This window comes from Tetranychus urticae, chromosome 1, assembly GCF_039701765.1.
Source record: "Tetranychus urticae isolate SD_2017Ah chromosome 1, NJAU_TeUrti_SD_1.0, whole genome shotgun sequence".
Classification (NCBI taxonomy): Eukaryota; Metazoa; Arthropoda; class Arachnida; order Trombidiformes; family Tetranychidae; genus Tetranychus; species Tetranychus urticae.
The window spans coordinates 23,252,528-23,275,069 of NC_142958.1; the positions used below are offsets into that span (position 1 = coordinate 23,252,528).

General features: G+C 32.5%; 6 protein-coding genes across 8 annotated transcripts; 1 reads left to right on the forward strand and 5 right to left on the reverse strand.

The window, feature by feature from the left end:
- Window positions 1-868: 868 nt before the first annotated feature.
- Window positions 869-2,659, reverse strand: LOC107362249 (iripin-2-like). The gene is made up of 3 exons (XM_015929275.3): window positions 2,283-2,659; window positions 1,759-2,181; window positions 869-1,673 (listed from the first exon to the last, which is right to left on the reverse strand). The coding sequence occupies exons 1-3, from the start codon at window positions 2,508-2,510 to the stop codon at window positions 1,179-1,181; spliced, it is 1,146 nt and encodes a 381-aa protein (XP_015784761.1). The 5' UTR covers window positions 2,511-2,659; the 3' UTR covers window positions 869-1,178.
- A 702-nt stretch (window positions 2,660-3,361) lies between these two features.
- unc-104 (kinesin family member unc-104) lies at window positions 3,362-15,805 on the reverse strand. 3 transcript variants are annotated; one of them, XM_015929256.3, is made up of 11 exons: window positions 15,511-15,805; window positions 14,534-14,777; window positions 13,895-14,384; window positions 9,988-10,243; window positions 9,725-9,803; window positions 8,179-9,655; window positions 7,583-7,741; window positions 6,968-7,227; window positions 5,859-6,504; window positions 5,219-5,771; window positions 3,362-5,122 (listed from the first exon to the last, which is right to left on the reverse strand). In XM_015929256.3, the coding sequence occupies exons 2-11, from the start codon at window positions 14,631-14,633 to the stop codon at window positions 3,896-3,898; spliced, it is 5,247 nt and encodes a 1,748-aa protein (XP_015784742.1). In that variant the 5' UTR covers window positions 14,634-14,777; window positions 15,511-15,805; the 3' UTR covers window positions 3,362-3,895. The 3 variants fall into 3 exon arrangements, with proteins under 3 accessions (XP_015784742.1, XP_089126191.1, XP_015784744.1); XM_089270065.1 differs by having other exon boundaries at window positions 14,534-14,768; window positions 15,511-15,709; XM_015929258.3 differs by lacking the exon at window positions 7,583-7,741.
- LOC107362256 (uncharacterized) lies at window positions 12,292-13,196 on the forward strand. The gene is made up of 2 exons (XM_015929282.3): window positions 12,292-12,449; window positions 12,523-13,196. Exons 1-2 carry the CDS (start codon window positions 12,392-12,394, stop codon window positions 13,119-13,121), a joined length of 657 nt encoding a protein of 218 aa, XP_015784768.1. The 5' UTR covers window positions 12,292-12,391; the 3' UTR covers window positions 13,122-13,196.
- A 1,009-nt stretch (window positions 15,806-16,814) lies between the features above and the next one.
- Window positions 16,815-17,796, reverse strand: LOC107362257 (macrophage migration inhibitory factor). The gene has a single exon (XM_015929283.3). It carries the CDS (start codon window positions 17,408-17,410, stop codon window positions 17,057-17,059), a length of 354 nt encoding a protein of 117 aa, XP_015784769.1. The 5' UTR covers window positions 17,411-17,796; the 3' UTR covers window positions 16,815-17,056.
- A 1,071-nt stretch (window positions 17,797-18,867) lies between these two features.
- wds (WD repeat-containing protein wds) lies at window positions 18,868-20,513 on the reverse strand. The gene has a single exon (XM_015929278.3). The coding sequence runs from the start codon at window positions 20,372-20,374 to the stop codon at window positions 19,397-19,399; it is 978 nt and encodes a 325-aa protein (XP_015784764.1). The 5' UTR covers window positions 20,375-20,513; the 3' UTR covers window positions 18,868-19,396.
- A 90-nt stretch (window positions 20,514-20,603) lies between these two features.
- On the reverse strand, window positions 20,604-22,023 carry LOC107362255 (uncharacterized). Its single transcript, XM_015929281.3, has 4 exons — window positions 21,688-22,023; window positions 21,341-21,554; window positions 21,084-21,239; window positions 20,604-21,008 (listed from the first exon to the last, which is right to left on the reverse strand). Exons 1-4 carry the CDS (start codon window positions 21,874-21,876, stop codon window positions 20,845-20,847), a joined length of 723 nt encoding a protein of 240 aa, XP_015784767.1. The 5' UTR covers window positions 21,877-22,023; the 3' UTR covers window positions 20,604-20,844.
- Between the last annotated feature and the right edge of the window lie 519 nt (window positions 22,024-22,542).

Here is a 22,542-nt window from a genome sequence, read left to right on the forward strand (position 1 = left end):
ATTAATTATACATTAAAATAATCAGTTAAAATCACTCACGAGGGAAGTACCCGAGGTCATCCGAATAAAAGTTAATATTTTTATCATAAACCAATCAGGTTTAATGAGTGTTTAATTGTCTCGAAATCTCCCGGGTAGCAAATTAAAGATTATCGAGAAAAACGGAATTAAAATTCAATTTTTTACATGTAAAGTATGGTAAAGAGCATACAAAACAAAATGAGTGAAACAAAAAGGCTCATCGCAATGGGTTCATCTTATTGCTTTCACATTGATCTATGCATAGCGATAGACAATAAATGGCGCTTTTCGACCCTTCTGTCCATTTGCTACTCAAAAGACGACGAACTATATTGTTTTTTGCTAAGACGAATTCAATGACACACGAATCATTGAAATCGGTTCGGATGACCTCGGGTACCCCCCTTGTCAGTAAGATGGTTTCATCCTGGTAAATATTTCAAACGTTATGTTTTTCAAGGATGGCTTAATAACTATCTCTTAATGATGCTTGTTTGATAAATAATATGTAAAGGGTTATACTGTAAACGCTGTGCGAGTTCGAAGTCAAGTTGTTCGTCTTTATAATTTATTCAATTTTAACGAAATTGGGTAAACTTGAAAGGGTTTGTATAGCATTTTAATCAAAGGTGTACAGAAATAGAAATCGTCAAAATAAGTGCATTTTCTGTCAAAGAGTCTTATGAAAGAATCTGCTTCCGTGGGTGTACAAAAGGCGATCGAAGTTTAAACTTCAAACTCGATATTCGTAAAAACTGTTCATCAGATAAACTTTCCTACAAGCCAACAGAGTCTAAATTTAAAAAATTAATTTTAACCGTTTTTGCCCATTTGTGTCAATCTATCATAAAGGTGACAATTGTGTTTCTTTTAATTAATAGTAACAACCATGTATTAATTCCATATATAACAATTTTTTACATTGCAATTGTAAATTTTCATTGGAATGATTAAAAGATAATTGATTTACCGATTTTGGTGCTAGCGAATGAATGTCAAAATGTCAACAATTTGAAAATTAGTAAAATCAATGAGTAAATATACATATTATATTCTCAATAGATCGTGTAAATTTTGATTCGAATAATAAGTGAAGAGAAAATAAGGTTTAAGGAAGGGATAATAACGGAAATAAGGTTATACTATAAGGTTACTTTTCAGAGCGACTGGATAGAAGACATATTATTCAATTGGCCCATGAATAGATTGACTCTTGTCAGATTATCACGAATGAAAAATAGAAATGGCCGATCCGCAATGAAATTAATGACTTTTGATGGTGCACTGCAGGGCACTGCTTCAAGTTGAGTTACCGCAGTTGCTACAGTACCAGTCTCAGTGACTTCAATTAAAGCTTTTTGTATTGATTGCGATATGTATACTAATCTTTCAGTAATTTTGGGAAATTCGGCATTCCCTTGGTCGAATGGTAGAATCATTCCCATGCTTGGTAAAATTTTGTGTAGTTGGTGTTTGTCTTCCAGTTTGAATTTTGGTATCATCAAACTATCCAAACGCGTTCTTGTCATCGAATCTATCAATCTGGAAAGCTCAGTTGAGTCTAAATTATCGACCATCTTTTTCAGATTGTTGTCACCAATTGGAAGAATCAATATCATGCTCATGTTTCCACCATATGGAATCTCGACAATCTGTTGATGGAAAACAATAAATATTATAAAACGGATATTAAAAAAGTTGAGCTTAAAGAATTTATAATGTTGATGAAATTATTACCTTTAATTTTTTTTCAAGGCATTCTAAAAAGTTGTATCTACCTGCATGAAGCATCATCTTAACCTTAGTTGTTGATCCATCTGAATTATTGAATATCTTATCATGTGTACACCTTTTAGGAAAAGGGTTCAACCAGCTACCTTCAAAGTAAATTGCATTTAATAGCAAACACACAGCATCAGGTTTTGGCGGTTCGTTGAGAATAGTTGCAATTTTATTTTTTGTATTTTCGGAAACCCAGGAGTTGACTTTTTCTAGAACATTTTTTCCATTATTGGTAAAATCCTCATTGAATGCATCGGCAGAATAGTTTGTTTGTAAGCTTTGAACAAAAGTATCTTTTAGCTTGAATTTTGTGTTGCCCACAAGTAAATTATCAAACTCTAGAATGAAATTTTTATTTGTTTTATAGCTTTCTAACAGCTGAAAATAAAATAAAATTAGTAACAGTGAAAGACGGAAAATGAAAGAAATAACAATTGCAATCAAATATGAATAATTGTGCTTAATATATGCATAATTACCTGTTTGATTATTTCAGAAATACCTCCATGTTGGTTATCAATTTCATCCAAATTGAGAACTTCTTTGATTTGTTTTTCTGTTTCACCAGCGGCTCCTTCCAATACCATACAATAGGCAATGATAACACTTAATGGTGACAAAAGTAAGTTGGTTGAATCAGATGCAGAATTAATTTTTTTCAAAAACTTCAATCCAAATCCAATACTAGGATTGCTTAGCTGTGACATCTTCAACTCTGCAGAATATTTTAAAGCACTGTTATAAAGGATAATGAAAAACCATTTAAATTCACGATCAATTTATATTTAAAAGAAACTAAAATGATGATATTATATTTCGAATCTTTACAGTTCATTCAAAACTCAGTTAATGAGAGTTTCACCTCATTACTTGTTTACAGCAAAATGATCAAAATATCGGATCTTAGATTGAGAACTCAATCTTTCAATATTCAATTATAATATGAATAGACGGTGTTACAATTTGTGTAAATGTGTTAACATAATGAAAGGAGTAAACGCAAAAAATTTTCCTTTCGAGTCAAGAGTCTGAATTTTTTGGGTTTGTTGGGGCATAAAAATCATGTCTATTATTGCTATCAAAATATTTGTGGTCAAAGTTGAAACTTCTATCGCCTTTTTTACAGTTGTGCGACCAGATTTTTTCATCAAAATCATTTTCTTGGTAGACTTTTTAGCCTCAATAGCTTGAAAATAGTTGCACTTAAGACCATTATTCTCAAAATTCTTATTATTCTTTTTGTAAAAAAGATGAGTTCGATTTTCAGTTGAACCGATCTCTTTCTATGGTCGTAAGAGTTAGATAAACTTATTATTTGTCCATAAAATTGTTGATGCACATCATGAATTGAATACTTTTTTCAATTTAACAACAGTTTTCTTGATTTTGGCCATTGGCCTTAAAATCTTAAAATCTAAAGCTCCAGGACTTAAACATGATGATAAATGTAATCCTAACTGCCCAGATGAATTGCCGCCATAGCATTGAAAAATCATGAAAATTGATGGTCTTTCTACGATTTTAGTTGCAAATTGTGATTTCAATAATAGGTGAACAATTTTGGACAGCGAATGTGACAATAAAGTTTTGTCTAGATTTATTATCATCAATCAATAAGACAAAAATAAAAAAATTAATTATACATTAAAATAATCAGTTAAAATCACTCAGTAAGATGGTTTCATCCTGGTAAATAGTTTAAAATTGTAGTTAATGTGGAAATGGACGAGAATAAGAACCAAACTATAGTCAAAACTGCAATCGAAACATGAAGAAAAATATAAAAAATATATACAAAATAGATTATTTGAGACATCTTTGACGGTTGTTTGTTTGCTGACAATTTCAGTTTACAAATAAATGTAACAATTTGATTATTGGGATCCGATCAACAGCAAGTCTTGCTTTTAATTTTACATTATGAATCGATTGACGATTGCTTTGATTGAACTCTTTGATTATATTAATGATTGAGATAATAATTGATTCACTAAGTATTTCCAATCGCAAGTCATTATCTAAAGTGTCATTATCATTGAGGCTACTGTACTGTCCAAGATGATCACTGTGTGTTTACTTTTAAATTGTTAATCTAAAGGTAACATTGTCCTTGATTGTTAGTGGAATCTACTGTACCAAATAAAACTGAATTTCTTGGACATTTTGATCTTATCTGACCAGCTAAAAGCGGATTAATAGCATAAAGCCAGTCGTGAAGCTCCTTCTCATTGGAACTATAAAGAACGAAGGTTCTATGTCTGGTTTCAATTGAAATGGATCGACATTGTTTTACATCATTCAAATCTTCAGGATATTCAATATTTGCTGTTGCCAAATTTATTATCGCTCTTTCAATTGGATCACGTTCGTCAAAATGAATGAAAAGGTAAGGACGACGAACAATTGCCCAACGTTTAACTGATTTAGCTGATTTCTCATCCGACAATAGAATTGACCCTTTTCTAGAAATAACTGGACTTAATCGTATTTCTTCAATTTCAGGGACAAATAAAGGTTTCAAAGCGGGATCGAGCAGATTTAAAGCATCTCTGTCCTTGTCTGGAGTAACACTATTTCTTTGTGACCAATCACCTGGGTTGATTGGTTTTTCAGGTGATAATAACTCAGGGCTAGAATGAGTTGAAGAGCAAAGGTCTGATTCATCGCCACTTGGAGTTCCAAGGGAAGCCTTTTTCACTGGATGTGGACTTGGTTTCGATGGTATATGCGATTGGATTAAATTGACACACTTTTGACACAATTCTTTTTCTCTTGAAGACATTTCCCAGAGTTTATAAACGGCCTCATCGGTAACAGGAGTTGTTGCTGGACTAGCACTTGCTGCTAGAGCTGCAAGGTTCATACGACTTCCACTGGCTGTTAACCCACAAGAAAGTATTTCAGGTTGACTTGAATTTTTCTCAAGCTTCTCACGAACTGTTAAGATATGTCTAACTTTCTCAGTTAGTTCAAGTCTCTTTATCTTCTCTAGTTCCCATTGGTGATCAAATATCAATGAATCTCCTCTGGGCTGCCAACCGTTCAAATTTTCTTCGCCTCGAACGTAAATCCCTGAAGTATCATTGACTCGTCTTTGACGTCTTTTCACTCCAGGAGACCCACAATCAACAGCTCGTTTGAGAGTTAACTCATAAACAGCGGAAACATGATTACAATCAGCGTTCTTGTAAGCTCCACTGATCAAGTGACGAAGAGCCTTGGTATTTGGAGCCAATCTAGGAAGAGTTCGAGCATCTCGGCCATAAATCATTAGACATAAATCTTTTGTTATGATAGCTAATTGATTGCAATTTTCCAACTATATTTTACATAAGAAAATAAATAAGAAACGAAAGTTAAAAATTTTGAAGTTACAAATGGTTAAAAGAAAGGAAAGATTGATTAAATCATTTACCGCAAGATAAGCAGATAAAGTTAAATAGATTCGTTCACCAGTCGGTGTAACTCGATTCATTAAATCTGAATTGTGAAGTGAAGTATCCCAAGCAGCTTCAAATCGACAAACTGATCGACCATCCATTTTTTCAAGAAATTCAATTGAAAACAAACTAAGAGATAAAACTGATTCATCTTCTTCATCATCAAAATTGTCTGGATAATCGACACTTGTTCGTATTCGCCCCAAAACCAATTCCCGAATATCTTTCCAAACAATGTCTGGATCATCTTCATGTATAACTGTGATCCTAAGACGACGTTGGATTCCTTGGTGAAGGAGTAATGTACCTCGACAAGGTGTATCATCGTGGTGATCAACAACCACGGGAATGTATTCACCAGTGGGTGTTAACTCACAGACTTCAAACCATACTAATAAATCGTATTTGGCATGAATATGAGCTGAGCTTGGCGATGCATTCAATAAAGAGCATCTTTTTGATCGAATAGGTTGAGAGACTGGAATTAATTGTGGAAACATACGACGAGGAGGTTGACGAACTGAATCACTGTTGGAGAAGAATAAAAAGACGGAATTGAAAAAGGTTAATAATTAGATCATACAGAGAAGAGCTATTTTATTAATTTATATTTACTGATTTTGTATTGCTGGAATGAAATCCCTGACATCCTTTGATTCTTTATGAAGTGGATGATGTTGATAGTGACCAAAAACTTCAAAAACAAGCGGATAAGATTGAAGATAATCAATAAACTCTTGAGTAACTTGAATTGTTATGTTTTGTATCCTGAAGAAACCCGGAGGTGGACCTTTTCCAGTATTTTTAATTGATTCAGTTAAAAAGGGTTCATCACGTCGATGAAGGAAATTGAATCGGCACAAAATGTCTTCATACTCTTTACCAACATCAATTATTTGTAAAATTATAACACGAAAGGTAAAATCTTTGCCCAATTTGATATGATCACTAAATTTAGACCATGCTTTATTGTCACCATTTATTACTGAAATTTGCTTATTATTGTTCGAATCTGGACATTCATTATTATCACCGCCATCTTCATCGTCATTATTGTTATTGTTCGATTCACTCAACTCGGGATCATTAATAAATTTTAGTAAATTAGGTATATTAAAATCCTTTGAACCCGCAGGTTGGGTCCATTTTTGCTTAAGGCTAAGTAGTTTGGGATCATCAGGATCAAATTCAATTCTTGCTGATTGTTTGATGTTTAATGAAGCAGATCCAATGTCAGGTACATTTGTTGAATCATCATCATCTAATGAACACAAGAAAACAAGAGTTAATGGTTGATATTCAATAAAACAAAACAAATCTAATAACAAAACAGCAACTTTATAACTTGCGCTAGTCAAATCAATACATAAACTGTTGTTTACCTCACAAAAGCTAGAGTAATTATAAAAAGATTAATTTACGATTTCATTACCATAAATGACTAAATTATTGATTAAATTGAAAGATGGAAGCTTAAGGTTGACAATAATGACAATAACTGCCATTGCGAGTAACCTTAATTCAAAGTTAAGTGAAATATTGACTAAACAAAAAGACAGGCTGATCAGGGTTAGTCAATTAAAGTTTGAATTCAATTAAAGATAATTGATATTCTCTGGTCAAATTTGCATGAAAAAAGCACACAATAATAGTAACTAGGTCAGTTGAAGTTGACTGTAAAAATATATACAGTTTGATTAAAAAATCAATAGCAATTTGCTTACCAGTGACTGGTTGTATAGCAACTCTAAGGAAACCTTTAACATCACCTTTTTCAGTTACAATGGGAACTTTTTGGACTAAAGTTACTGAAAATAATAGATTGGAAATGTAAAGAAATGCTCTTCCAATTAATCGAAACCAGGGGAATCTATCGTAAAATGGATCACCTCCAGTTGAACTGGGTTCGAAGTTACATTCTGGTGATGTTGGTGACATTTCAGCTTCGTTTTTGTACATTTCTCTCATCAACTCCAAACGTTTTCTTTAGATGGTTAATTTTAAAAGAAGCAAAGAACAAGAAGAAACAACAAATTCAAAGATCAGGTAAAATCTGAACAATATATCTGAATATTAATATCAGTTAATAGAGAGATGGAGATAGAGAAAGAAACAAGTTCAATGTAAAGAAAAAAATAAACAATAAAGAAAAAATAATTGGGAATAAAATGCTTAAAATTATGGTATAAAATGGCTAAATGCTAAATGAAATTGAATAGGAAAACACAAAAGTCTATTCGATTATTATTCACTTTCAATTTACTCCTAATGATTTTGCTTTCCTAGCCTAACTCATATTATTATCATTAAATTGTTGGGTTTTATTTTCATTTAATAACCTGTTCTCGATCTGGATTTGATTCATCATCTCGTCATTAGAGAAGGTAAATGATTTCATCAATTGAACTGAGGTTGAATCAGAATCGGTTTGGTAGGCTACAAGCTCAATATCATCAAAATAATGATAGTAAATATGACGCATAAGCTCCAATCGTTGCCTGTGAAATGAGGAAAAAAATTGATAGAAAAAAAGATGGGAAAAGAGATGGAAATACAATTAGGTTAACTAAGTTTTCAAGCAACTAATAAGGTTTGAATGGTTTAAAATTGATTCACAATTAGGGTAACATTTAAAACAATCCATGCAACAAAATACATCAATATATTTTTACATCCATGCTAAGCAAAAGTGATTATAAGAAGTATCATTGGGCTTAAAGTTTGATCATATAATATAATCAAGATAATTGATGTATTTTATAATGAACATGCAATCAAAAATAATGAAACTGGTGACTTTAGATTGTAAGAGCTTATGCAGACGGTATTATCACAGGTTAAGAGGTTTTAACGATAAATAGAAATTAAATTTTTAACCATTTGATAATTAAACAGAGAGAAAAGCAAGTAAATAGCGCAGGACTCGTCAATTTACCTTAATTTACTCAAAGACCAATAATGGGTTGCTCCATTTTTTGTGTCTAAAACTTCAACTGCCACAAATGTTCTTGGACTAGCTTCTCTTGATTCCCCATCGTAAATTTCATCATAATCAGAGGCTGAGGTTAAATCAGCTGGTAACGGTGAATATAATGTATCGGTGAGAAGCACGAATTGAAATTGCACTCGCTTTTTTAGCTCAACCGAAATGGCGTTAGCTTCTTTCAAGAAGATGGCATTTCCCCATAAATCATCTCGAAGACTTGTAAATTGATGATATTTCCATTTGTTGAAAGATACACTCACTATGCTGTATTGTTCATCGGTCCAATTGGACTCTTCACTGAAAACATCTTCGGTTGCTTCTTCATCTGGTAGTATTGAGGTTACCATAGAGGTTACCATTGAAATACAAGCGGACGATGAAGTCATTGACTGCTCATCAACCTGTCTTTGTAGACTTTCAATTTTAGCCTCATAATCTTTTCGTTGTTGCTCGAAAAACATGTCAGCTTCTTCTTTCTCTTTCTTAAACTGTTCCTCAAGTGCAACCAACTTTTTCTCCATTCCCAGTTTGAGATCAATTCCTTGTTTCTCTAATAGTTCCAGTTGAGCAAAACTCCAATCAACAAGCTTTAATCCATTCTTTTCCGGGTCAACTTCAATCTCTTTGGGTTTGGGTTCACGTTGTAATCGTGCTTGTTCAGGATGTTGAAAGCGAAAAACATGATATTTTCCTAAAATTACTCTGGATCCTGTTTTAAGTTCAACAGGCTTGTCAACCTTCATTCCATTAACATAACAAAGTGACTCTCGGATTGGCATTAATGTTACTTTGCCATGTCGATTCTCAAATATACAATGTTCAACTCCAATGTGACTTCCATGAAGTTTAATATCTTGCGGTATTTCAGCATCAGATCGACCCACACGAGTGAAACCATCTTTGATGTAATAGATTAGACACTCGGACATAAGAGGATCTTCATTTAAATTGACCAGATGAGGCGTACGTTGCGGTGAAAACAGTCCCACTGTATCACCATCCTCACGAGTTGCAACTCCCATCTCATTTAAAACTGCCTCTCTTTGAAGTCTAATTTTTTCGGTTCGTTTTAATTTTTCTTCCCAGGTTTCATTCAATTCGGACATTAACTTTTCCGACTCTTGAAGCTGTTCAATTGCAGTCTCGCCAACTTGTGACACCGAACCGGTTCGCCTTTTAACAGATTGTACATCGACTTGATTTGAATCTTCACTAACATCTAATCCTTCAGCTTTAAGCAACGCTTTCAATTTTGCTATTTCTTCCTTTAATTCACGTATCAATTTTGCATTGGCATCCTCATTAATAATTGCTTTGCATACAATTTGTTTAGCTCTATCAGCATAACGTAATGTACTTAATGTTTCGTCATAATTAATATCTGCTGGACTAATGGCTGCAATCATTGCCGTCTTTGAATTACCTCCTGAAATAAATAAAACCACAAAACAAGTTAAAATCCAAAATCTTAAACAAATATAATTTTCTGACTAACCCAAATTTTCACGCAAAAGCCAAGTTAGAACAGAATCTCGATATGGAATATGTTCACCTTTCTTCTTTTTCTTAGTTGCCTGAAACAAAGATGAAAGATTTATTAAAAAATCAGTTTTCAATCCATCGTCTTATAAGACTGTATAAACTTACTGACTGTTTAAGTTGAGTATTTAGATGAACAGTTAATTGTAGGAAATATAACAATATAAATAGATTAATTATTCAATCATAAGACATCAAGTTTTCATTCAACTAACTCACCATTTCAACTAATGCTGAAATAACTTTGCCTAATGTAGTTAATGATTTATTGATATTTGCGCCTTCTTTTAACCGCGTTCCTTGAGCTCCAGTTGAATCAGCACGTTCACTTCCAGCTAGATCAACGAGCGATATTTTGGACACTTTCTCAGCTTCCAAACCTGTGATAGAATCAGTTCTTTGTTGAGTAAAAATAATAGTAAACACTGCATGAGATCGACTGCTCGTTTCATTCATATTGGTTGCGGCAACAGTCCTGTAAAGAATCCAAGAAAGAGGAAAATAAATTAAGTTATTTTGTTTTTTAATGGCTATTGTTGTTCAAATCTGAACGTTATCAAATTAAATACTAAACACTTTGTATCTTTACAAAAAGCAAATGAAAATAATTCCCACTCCCTGTAAATGATAGTTAACAAATTGTAAAATCTGTTATAGACTCCCCTGAGAGATTATGATTAATCATTAGACAAACAAAAATTGTTACAAAATGAAAGTTTTACCAGGTAAGTTCATGCTTTTGCATGTAACTCTCAAAGGATGTGAACTGGTGTAATAAAAAAGTTACGCCATTTGAGACAAAATACGGTACATCATGTTAAAATGAGAATTTCATGTTGAAATAATCTCTTGGTATCATAATCATTATATAAAAATAAATTATCTTGAGATGATTTCAATAAAAGAAGTAAAATCTGTCCATTAAATGTCGGTTTAACCTTTTATTGAGCTGTACCCAGAGATATTTGTTTAAAACTACTGTATTTATTATATATACAGAATTTTCATTTGATTTCTGAATTTAAGTCCAAGTTTCAACACAACATTCAACCCTTTCTACAAATCATGCAATCTATAAATTTCAAAACAATTGATTCATGATTTTTTAGACTATATTTTACAGTTAAGTTTCCTCTTTGAATACATCTTGGCAGTTAAGAGTTGACATTCAGAGTAAAGTTCCAGTCCCAATTTGATGAATCTCTTAAAAGTTCTAGCATTGAATCATTTTCGTGTAAATGCTTTATTTATGAAGGAGAATAAGTTTAGCATTTAGCTTTTTCAAATAATTGTATTTTCTGGTTGACTATTAAAAGTTACATCAGACAAAATCAGTTTGATGAAAAAAACTTGAACATTAACTGTTCAAAAAGCATTCGCATTTGAACTTCCAGAGTGATTTATCAAAAAAAGTCGATCAAAGAAATATTTTGATTACGCAAATTAACTTAATTTACATGACCCTACAAATTTACCAACACTTAACTCGAAAGTTCAAGTTTTTCCACTTTCTCCCTTTTGACTAAATATTATTAATAGTAGTAATTCATGAAGGAATTGAAAAATAAGTTTTTCACCATTGAAAACTATGTTAGATAGACCTCGAAATTACTCATGCAAATGTATTCAAATTAATAACTCTAATTTAGTGCTTCAATCAACATGTATTAGTATTATGACGAGAGCTGTATTTTAAAGTACGATTGTATCTTCGAGGATTCGTCTATGCAAGCTTGGAGCAAAAGCTTTATTTTAAATTTCTTTGAATTGCGTTTCAAAAGCTAACAAGGTTTCGATTCGATATTCGTATGAATCATAATTTTCTTATGTTGAATAGTTTAGCATTTTATTCATTTGATAAAAAATGTTTTTATAAAAGTTGAAAGATTCATCTAAAATAAGGAAACAGAAGGTGATCATGAGGTAAAAGGGTGAGTATAAAAGAGTTCAATTCAATTTTATCATAGTAATCATCGTCAATAACTGTCATCACAACCAATATGATTAACTATTGATACTAAAATTTGAGCGCTCAGGTGATAAAAATAATGTCAATTCGGTAAAAAAACAATTGAAACAATGAGATTAATCTGTCATCAAATCAAAGTCTTAAATCATAAAAGTGCAAGCAAGTTCACGATGACTTGAATTGAAAAATGATGTGAAAAGCCGATGAAAATCTAGATTAAATTTTCATGGGAATTATTTCGAATTTCAAATTTTATTTTTATGAAAAAATGTTGAAATTTGAAAGATTCATCTGTTATAACTAACAGCAGAGGATCATAAAGCTAAAGGATAAGCAAAGATTTTATCATCCTCAATAATTTTCAAAATTAATGATATTATTAACCATTGATACTGATAATTAACTAATATTTATATCCGAGACTTTCAGGTGGTACAGATGATGTCAACTTGGTCAAAAACAATCGAAACAATGAGATAAATCTGTCACCATCGAATCAAAATCAATGTCAAGTTATAAAAGTACAAGGAAGTTCACGATAACTTAAACTACAAAATTGGTATAAAAGGGAGATGAAAATCCACAGTAAATTATCATAAAATTGTTCCCAGTTGAGTTACAATTGAATTTAACGTGAAATCAATCTCAATCAAAATGATGCGTTTACTTGTTGTTGCTTCACTCCTAATCCTTCCATCTTTCATCGTCTCCGGTAAGCCATAAATTTCAATTTCTAACATTGAACAACATTTTCACATTTCAATTTCATTGATTATTTATTTCAGGCGATGAAATCGCTAACAGTGGTGCTGTTACTGAAGCAATCCCATTGCTACTCTGGGCTGCTGCTGACCCTAAAGAGGACTGTCAAGCAGCTAAGATTGACGCAGCTAAGTTTTATCAGTTTACTGAGAAGTATCGAGACGAGTTTCTTAAGTACTACAACTCACTCAACATCATTGGTGCAACTAAATTTTTAAAGGATCATGCTGATGAATCTGGTACTAAAGGAGTCAATTGGGTTCTTGTTTTCGGTAAGATTCTTGAAAAGAAAGTAACTGGACAGAGTGAGGAAAAGGAACACGGACTTCCATCTCTTGTTGCTTGGGCTGTTCGAAACACTGGACCTGGAACTAAATTGACTTCAGTTAAGCGAGAAACTTTAGTCTCTTTCCTTTTGGCCCACAAAACTGATATCTTGAAGTACCAACATGCTGGTGATGTTGATGGTTTAGTCAAGTTCCTTGAATCAACCAAAGCTGAATCAACTTCTACTGATGTCGACTGGAAAACTGTCATCAATGAGCTCAAGGATAACCGACAATTGTTCAAGTCTCGATGTGGTCTTTTAAAGCTTCGATTATGTAACAATATCAAACAATAATTTGATTCAATTCCCGAAACAATGTCAGTTTATAAGCATATCGGTAATGCTGAATAAAGATTTTATTTAAAGCAATTTCAATTTTCATTCCCACTTTCAACAGCAAGAATTGTGATGATCGCCTATGGATCATTAAAAAATCAATACTGCAGTTTCATTAGCACGCAATTTCACTTTCAAAGTTAGCAGTTCATTTCTCAAATACAAGTAAACTTCATTCATTCAAATTAATTTGCAATTTTCAGTTTATAAGCAGCTTCGACTCGTCAAATGACTTGTCAACGTTAATTCAAATAAGCTCCGAGCTGTTTTTCATTCATTGAATGTTTCCAGCAGAAAAGTTAAAAATTTGAAACTTCTCTTCTAACAAGCCAATGTTGAGTTATATTTCGCCCTAGATCCATACACATAATACTGTATCATTAATACACACTTCTTATTTCGATTTGATTGATGAAACGCAGTATTTTGGTCTATGAAAAACAACAGCTTAACTCTAGTTTCACATTTCAGCTCATATTTGTGTTATGCGCTCTAATATGACAGCTACCGATGATTTTGTTTAACTATTAGTTGTATTATAATAGATTGTATTTGAACTAATTGTATTCAAGTTTTGATTTCAACCGAGAGATCAGAATAACATTGAGAAAGAAAAATGGTTGGTTCTGTAATCTAATAATAGACTGTACCATTTTAAGGTTTGGTTGATATTAATGATAGTATTTTTTGGGTAAACTAAACATAATTAATGAAAGATGGTCAAAATTTACCTTGCTTTGTTGCCTTCATCCATTAATTCCCTAATATCTTCATATGAGGTGACTGCAAGTCTTGATAAATCTTCAACATATGGACCAAGAACAGGATGTTCACGAACACGTAGAGATGACCGGATTTTAGGATTCAACAGATCACGAACACGTTCACAGTAAATCTCCATGAATGAAACTTCCACCGAATACATGGCACTCTCATCATTATCAGATAAAATGCGATGAAAAAGATCACGACAGATATGAGGAATTACACCCTCTTCCTCCTTGGTTCCCATCATTGTATAACTTTTACCAGCTCCAGTTTGTCCATAAGCAAATATGCAAACATTGTATCCTTCAAATGCATGTTGTAACATTTTTTCACCAATATCTTTGTAAACCTTTTCTTGGGATGCAAAATTAGGATCCGATGGATTGTGTGACCAATATGAGTAATCAAAATTGAAACTTTTATCCGAATCAGGTATCTTTGGATTTGTAATTGCTGGTGGAAATGCAGAAGACAAGAAAATAGTGAATAAAAGATGAGACAAATTAATGAAGTGATACAGTTAGCTATATTTATCCATTATCAACATTTACTATTAATTATTCGGCAAATTTGCTGGTTAAGGAAGGCAGTTATTAACTTACTTGTTGTTTGTCCATTCATTCCAATAATACATCGACATTTGTAGCCAATTTCACGATTATTGAAGGGTCGTACCCTTACTGCTACTTTTACCGAAGACATGGTTGACTTTTGGGTGACTATGTACTGGTGTCTGCTTCCAACTGGTTACTTTTATTTTTTTGTTGTCAAATTTTTTCGTTTGTTTAGACTCTTTTTGAGTTATTTCAATTGTCTTTGGTTTTATCCAAGAAGAACCTGATCATGCTCGAAGACAAAGTGATAGAGAAGAATGAAAAAACGTTAATATCAAGGTTAACATACGATATGGGAATGGATGGAGATGAAAAGACATAACAGAAGATGGTAATTACAAAAAGACTGCCTTAGGTGGAGTGAATCAAATGGAAGTGAAAGCGTTTAATAGTGACATGTTAATTGAATGGAGTGAATGTTAAGGTTGTAGGTGATTAGTGTAATAAAATAAAGGAGGATGCCGAAAAAGGCACATGCTCGAAAATTTTGATAAGTCTTGGTGAGGTACGAGCATAGAATAAATTAAACAAATTAACATAATGTTCTCTGGTTTGCTTTAATCATCTCATATAAGATGGTGATAACTGATAACTATAGATGGTTACTGTACCGGTCAACTAACATAATCAAAAGATTGTCACATCAATAGAAGCATGGCACAAGAAAGGGTTGATGGTGAACTTGGAGATTTGAGTGTTAATGATGCATGAAAGGATAACAAAACATTGGGTTGATTAGTCAAAGATCATGTAAGTTTTCATATTTAGGTAAATTTGTTACATATTGTTGCAATATTGACGGTAAACAGACTTGAAGAGCAAGTCTACAAGTTGACTGATCGCGCATTAACAACAATAATATTGCAACAACTCAGCATTCTTATACTTTCAAGTCTAATAATAACATGACTACAGTGGGTTAAGGTGTAATATTGGGAAGGATTAACTGAGTTATTAAGACTTACCTTAAACCAAGACAATCATGGAAATTGGTTAACTGATCATGGTTAGAAGAAACGAGACATAAAAGGTTTACTAAAAAGGTTACAAGTAAGCATTATTTTGTAAAATTATAAAATCTGTTAGTAATGGATTAAAATGGGAGCAAACAAAGTAATTTTTTATCTAAGGGCTTTGGATTAACCAATTTAGGTTGCAAATGCTTTCTCATCGGTAAAAAATGTACACAGTTAATGAGAAAGAAAGGAAAAAAAGAAAGAGAAGAAAATATTGAAGGAAAAATGGGTTTTGATTTGAACTGTGAGAAAGAAACAGAAGGTATCTGTTTTGGTTCAACCTAACCTAACCAAATTGCATTTATTGATCGGCGAAGCGGTTCCACAGTTTAACCGATTTTGTCATGCGTCTTGCTTAATTTGATCTTGATCGTTTAGTTGATCATCTGATTTAATGATAACTCTGCCAATCTATCACCCGTCTATCACTTGTCAAAATTCATTAATCCAAACAATTTTGATTAGCAAAGTCAATTTCAATAATGGAGACAACCATTAAGCCCAAAATTAAATCTCATGAAAACAAGAGCATTCTAATGGAAGAATGACAAACCTGATTGTTTTTTACTCAGAGTTTGGGTGACTGTTTAACTGTAAATTTTGGGTTTCCATTATTTTCAAAATGTTAATTTGCATGAGTCAATCTTGATAAATTGGTTGTAAACCCGTTCACATCGCTAATTTTGTAGTCAATATTCCCAAAATGAGGCTTTGTTAAATAACAATGTTTTGTGCAATTATCAAAGTTGTATTAAGACCATTAATTACTTCAAACCTTTGAGAAAAATAAGCCAAAGTGCTAAGCCTATGAAGTCTCACTTTGGGAATATTTACTGTAATACAGCTGAGTGACTTTGTTCAATCAATTACACGATCTTCCTGATCTTAACTCTTTTATTCAAACAAATTTACTGGTTTATCTGGTTTACTCGTTTTAATGGCTGAACCTAATTTTGTCTGTGCATTGTTGGATTAGGTTTACATCTGATATACATGTATTATGTTAGGTGTAATGAAGACAACATTTTTCTTATTGAAATATATCCTTGATACTCATTTACAATCTAAACTAAAAGATTCAAGATAACTCACAATAGATAATTTTTGGATCAAAGAGTAAGGTAACTCTTTGCGTTGGAATACAACTAAAAATAATATTTTCAATTGATAATGAAAAGATGATTCAAGAGTAGTTAATCTTCCGGATTAGCCTCCTTGTGAAACAACATAGCAATTCAATCAAATTCAATCCATTATGTTTTCTGTGAATTTGTCCTTTATTTTAAATCAAATTACAGACATTGCAATACCCGGGTTACGATTGTATGAGGAGTTCAATCACTTTGTATTTCCAGTTTTCCATAAATCTTTAAAGCTTAGGTAATGGTCATTTGAATGGTTGTTGCTAAAGTTGATTAAGAATAAACTTGGTTCTCCGATTTTTTGAATTTTATATGGATGGATTTATTGGAATCAGTATCGGCATTGATTATTTTTACAAGAAATCATCAAATGTGGTTCCTTTCCATCCAACATTTTCTTTGTTGAGATTATGAAACATGATATAAAATTTATCCTCTGGAAGACCCAATTCTTTGACCAGAAAAGCTGATAAAGCTTTTGAAGTTTTTTTGTTCATTTCACGATCAATTTTACCAATTGAACCAAGATGAGCAATGGCGGTTGGCCCTGATTCACCTCCCATAGACATGACAGCAGATTTAAAGGAGACAATCACATACGATTTTGGCTTTCCCAGAGCATCAGCAACTACCTGAGCTGCTTTACCAGCTAATTCTGGAGTTAATTTAGATGCGTCAACATTGGTTTGTACTTCTAAAGTAGGCATTGTTACAAGATTGAATGAAAAAATTGACGGGAATACACAAAATAGCAATTAATATTCACTAATGATCAAAGTAAGAACAGTTGAATGAAGGTGAACAAGTTGTTAATCGTAAGCAATTATCTTACAATTAGGGATGTTCCGATCCCAATTTAAAATCGATCTGATCGATTCCATCTTTATCTTTTTATTTTATCTCAACCAGAGAAAGTCAGTCTCCTTAAAAACACGAAGTTCCGAGTCAGAAGATAATTGCATAGATCCGATGATACTTGTTTTGTTCACGAATAAGTGTTTTTTGGCATTTGTTATGATACAATTATGTTTTTAAAAATCTAAATTCTGGGTAAAATTGACCAGAAAAATCGATCTCAGTTAAAATCGGAATCCTAGTTACAGGATTTAAGATACCGATATCCCAATGGAAATACTCGATATGATCGTAAAAAAGAGAGGGAAATTTGAAGGAAAAAATTTATAAAAAGTGGAAGATAGGTAAAGGTCGATAAAAGTCAAAACTATTTCGTTTATTCCTCAAATCTTTACTGGTTTTTGATACTGAATTTTTCTTATTTTTTGTGGTTGTGAGTGATTTAGGTGAAGTTTAATGTTTAATGCTTTTTTAATTTGTTTACTTACTTTTATTTTGACTTTCATTTCCTAAAATGAACTGAACATACAGATTTACAGTACAATTGAGTAAAATTTAAACCGTTCGATGAAGTCACTAGGCACTAAGTAACTGGTTGAAATGTTACTTAAAATAAAAATTGATCTGAATCTGTTTCTTAGCCGAACTTAATAAACCTAAATTAACCTGTTATGAAGCTAAATATTGACAAGGAATCCAGAATTATTTTGTTTCGTTAAACAGTTTGATTACTGTTCATTTACAACAAAATGTTTGGCGATGAACGTGAGTCGATGATTAATTGATAAGACACCGATATTGAAGCGCCAAATCAAATTCTTATTTGATAATAGCATCTGTGTTTCTTCAAGAAACTTTTAACCATTTGCATGTTTATATTCAATTATGTCTTTATATTCAATCAATGAATCCAGCTAAACCTTAACTTTTATCAAAAACTATTCTTTAAGCTTTTCCTGAATCAGCTGACCTAGTAATTGCTGAACCCCAACCTAGAGATAAGTCTATCAGTTGATCAATGTGTTTAAACAGTAAATCAAATGAAGTAATAATGATATTACCAGGAAGTCTACAAATTTTCATTGAAAAAGTTGATATAACAAACAATATAGTCTCACAATTATGAGATCTAGATAACTTACACATCATTTTCAATTTCATGCAACCGAGTAATGAAATTAAAACACTGATACATTTCATGACACTTAATTATGCCAATTATTGTGTAAATCTGCTAACGTTAGTGCTTAAATCCAATTGGACTGAAAAAAGACACAAACAAAAGATGAAATAAAAGCTAAATCAAAAATGAAAATTTGCAGATTTTTAATCAGCTAAGTTTAAGAGATGATTTGTTGTGGAAATTAAAAGAGGCTAAATCGATTTACGTAGACTACTTTGATTTACAATAATGTTTACGTTTCCATTGATATGATTATACGTTTTCACGTATTAAACAATTGCTTGAAGCTTTTACATGAACATCATTATGAAAATGATCGACCTAATATCAGAAATGAGATGAATTGCGAGCAAATAAGAAATATATGGGAAAAGCGAAAAAAGGAAATGCTTTTTTAGGAGTTCAGGCCAATGAAAATAGTCAGCGAGTAACTGTTGAATATAATTACTCAGATTGAAGAATTAAGTGTTTTGTCATGATGACTTTTTGGACAAATGAGGATTTTATGATACAGTTTTTCTCTTAGTTTGTGTGTATATTTATCTTGCATGAATATATAAAAACCTTGAAAGGACATGAATCAATAAATTATGTAACCCAAAATTGTCTGTTTGATTTGAAATTGAGTCGAATTACTTAAGAATATAGTTTTAGCCTAATTGTCACTTCTCCAAAGTCTGATTGTTTTATCATTTTCCAAAGCAGCGGAGGCGATAATGTTATGAGTTGGATGACAGGAGGTACACATAACAACATCAGTGTGACCAGAAAGCTTTTGAACGATCTCCTTGCTTTGTAAATCCCAAATGTACACTAGATGATCCTCTGATCCTGAGACGATCCATTTACCTCCAGTACAAGAAAAGTTAGCGAAAATACAATATTTCTCGTTTTTATGTCCTGTATAAGTCTTGAGACATTTTCCTTTGCTGTAGTCCCATAATTTCAGAGTATTGTCTAAAGTTGCTGCTAGAATGTATTTTCCATTTGGTGAAAATTTGACAAATGAAACAGGAGGGTTGTCATCATCAATGAGAGTCTTTAAACATTGACCTGATGCAGTATCCCAGATTCGACAGAGACCATCATATGAAGAAGAAACAATGAGAGATCCATCACGGTTGAAATGAACTGCAGATACAGGATCAGAATGAGCTGGTAATGTCTTTAGACATTTACCAGTTTTAACATCCCAAAGACGAACTGATTCATCAAATGAACCAGAGACAATCAGGTTAGATTGAGGATTGAAACTACAACAGAAAACATAGTTTGAATGTCCTTTTAAAGTTTTCAAACATTTACCAGTAGTAACTTCCCACAATTTAAGTGTTTTATCATCTGAAGCAGACACAATCAATTTAGAGTCCGTGCTCCAAGCAATATCTGACAAACCAAGTTTATGGCCAGAGATAGTCTTTTCAAATTTCCCATCAAAGGCAGACCATATTTTTATAAATTTATCAGCTGAACAAGATGCTAACCACTCACCATTAGGACTAAATTTAACGGAGGAAACTGCTTTTGTATGCCCAGCAAGGGTTGCTTTCTGGACATAGTTGGGTTTACCCTTGGTTGAATCTTTATCTCGAGGTTCTTGTTTACTTGTAGAGGATGAGGAACCAGCATACATTTTGCAACGTTAAATAGGAATGTCACTTACTAATAACAATAATCATCAATATAAAAACAATGTCAAAATAATAACTAATAAGATGAATTCGTGTTGCAGTATTTTACCTCAGTCAATGAAGCTGCTTCATTGATTTGCTTCTTTAAGCCAAGAGATGGCGGCAAAATAAGGCACTCAATACGAAGCGGAAATTTTGTATTTTGAATAATAATTCAATGAATAGGAAATCTTTTGAATATCAATAACTAATTTTCACTGTTTAGTAATTTTATTGATTGCTTAGTGTTAAAATAAATAAAATTTTAATTTACATATCGCTGATGAACATTAGTGATTAAAAAAATATGATGATATACATTTGAATAGTTTGGATCAATTGGAAGGCAATAAATTAATATTTGGATTCAAAAACGATCAAGCAATTGATCATTGATGCTGATGTGAGAAAATAAAACAACAATTTAAGATGATCATCTATGGAGAAATCGACGACGATAATCAGAAGGTTCAAGTAAATGTGGACCTCGGATTCCTAAATCATGTGTAACCGCAATGTCAGCACAGTTTCTATATGTTTCTTGAGGTCCACAGCCAACTTCATAAGTACCATTTGGACAAAGCCCCCAATTATTACCTAAATCAAAACAAAATGACCCATCAAGTAAGTAATGGCTTTTTTTATAAATACATTGATAAATTAAATGATTACCTGATAACCAATGCCAACGAAGGATACATTTTTTACAAGTTTTTTCAGGTGGAAGTTGAACAGGAAATATAAATAAACCAGCTCGAGGTCTATTGTTAACACTAACTGTATCGGATCCATCTTTTAGCTTCAACGTCTCGAAGCACTCTTCAGTCTCTAATAGTCACGCAGATGAGCGAAATTGGTTTAACATAAAACGAGAAGCAAATTTAATCATAAATAAAGTGACCTAACCAAAGGAACCGTTAACTACTCACCTTTAACTTCCCATGAATCCCTCCAACACATTTGAAAAACAAATCTTCCACCATGGTTAGTGACTGTATCAATGGCCACATCAATGACTGAACCCGGTGGATAAGATCTCGTGGTAATATTTCTAGCATGAACACCACCAGTTTCATGATCACGTCTTCCATTTGCTGGATCACCACAAATACCACATTTACCTCCATTGTCTTGCCATTGAACCTTTTTCAATGGAGAAGAACTGAGTTAGCCATTACACTATCGTTGTAGGTTGATTACCAATAATCAAAGTAAAACCATCCAACAAAATAATTCAAAATAAAACACCAAGCACGAAAAATTAAACAACAATTACCTTTATTCCTCCGCAAAAGAGTTCACTATCCTCATAGTTGGGAAATGAAGGGAAACCAAATCTCCACATTGTATTTCGCGCCGGCGGTTCAAACATTCGTCCATGTCCATTTACATTGGTTAATAGTTCAATCAAGCAAACACTTGTTACAGTAAAATAAAAAGTCCAATAATTAATCGATGGTTCCATAATTGTTTCCTAACGGCAACTAAACTTGCTCTTCGATCTCCTGAGCAAACACAGTTATTTATGTGAAAATGAAAACTGTTCAATTCTTGGAGGGAACCAAAATTTACAGTTAAATCAACTTTCCCTGGACCAACTTGATCATCTTCATCTTACCTTTGATCTCCCTCATTCTCACCTCATATTCAGCCCTTCTCCTACATCATTTTCATCTTCATCTTCTTCCTCTTCCTTATTTTGCTTCCTATTTTAAGCCAGTTTATAACTTGTGTACAAGTTCAACATTTCACTTATTTTCAAACCAACCCAGACTTTAATAGTCATTTTCAATCAACATTGAACTAGCAATCTCTTTGATTACAACTTTGTCTACATTAACATTTCCCTTTCATTGTTTTGTTAAATCTTCTTAATTTACCCACTCAATCAAACCATCATGTTACCTGTTTATATCATGATCTTCATCCTCATCTCACTTGATCAGTTCAATCACCTAAAGACAAAGATATTAATACATAAAAGCAAGGTCAAGTTCAATTACAACTTATCAAATATACATAACGGGAAATTCATTTCAGGTCATTAGCCGGGTAAACTACAAAATTAAGTAATACAAGATCTAAAGGATAAAATTAATTGTCCACAGAAAATTTATTAACCAAGATGACA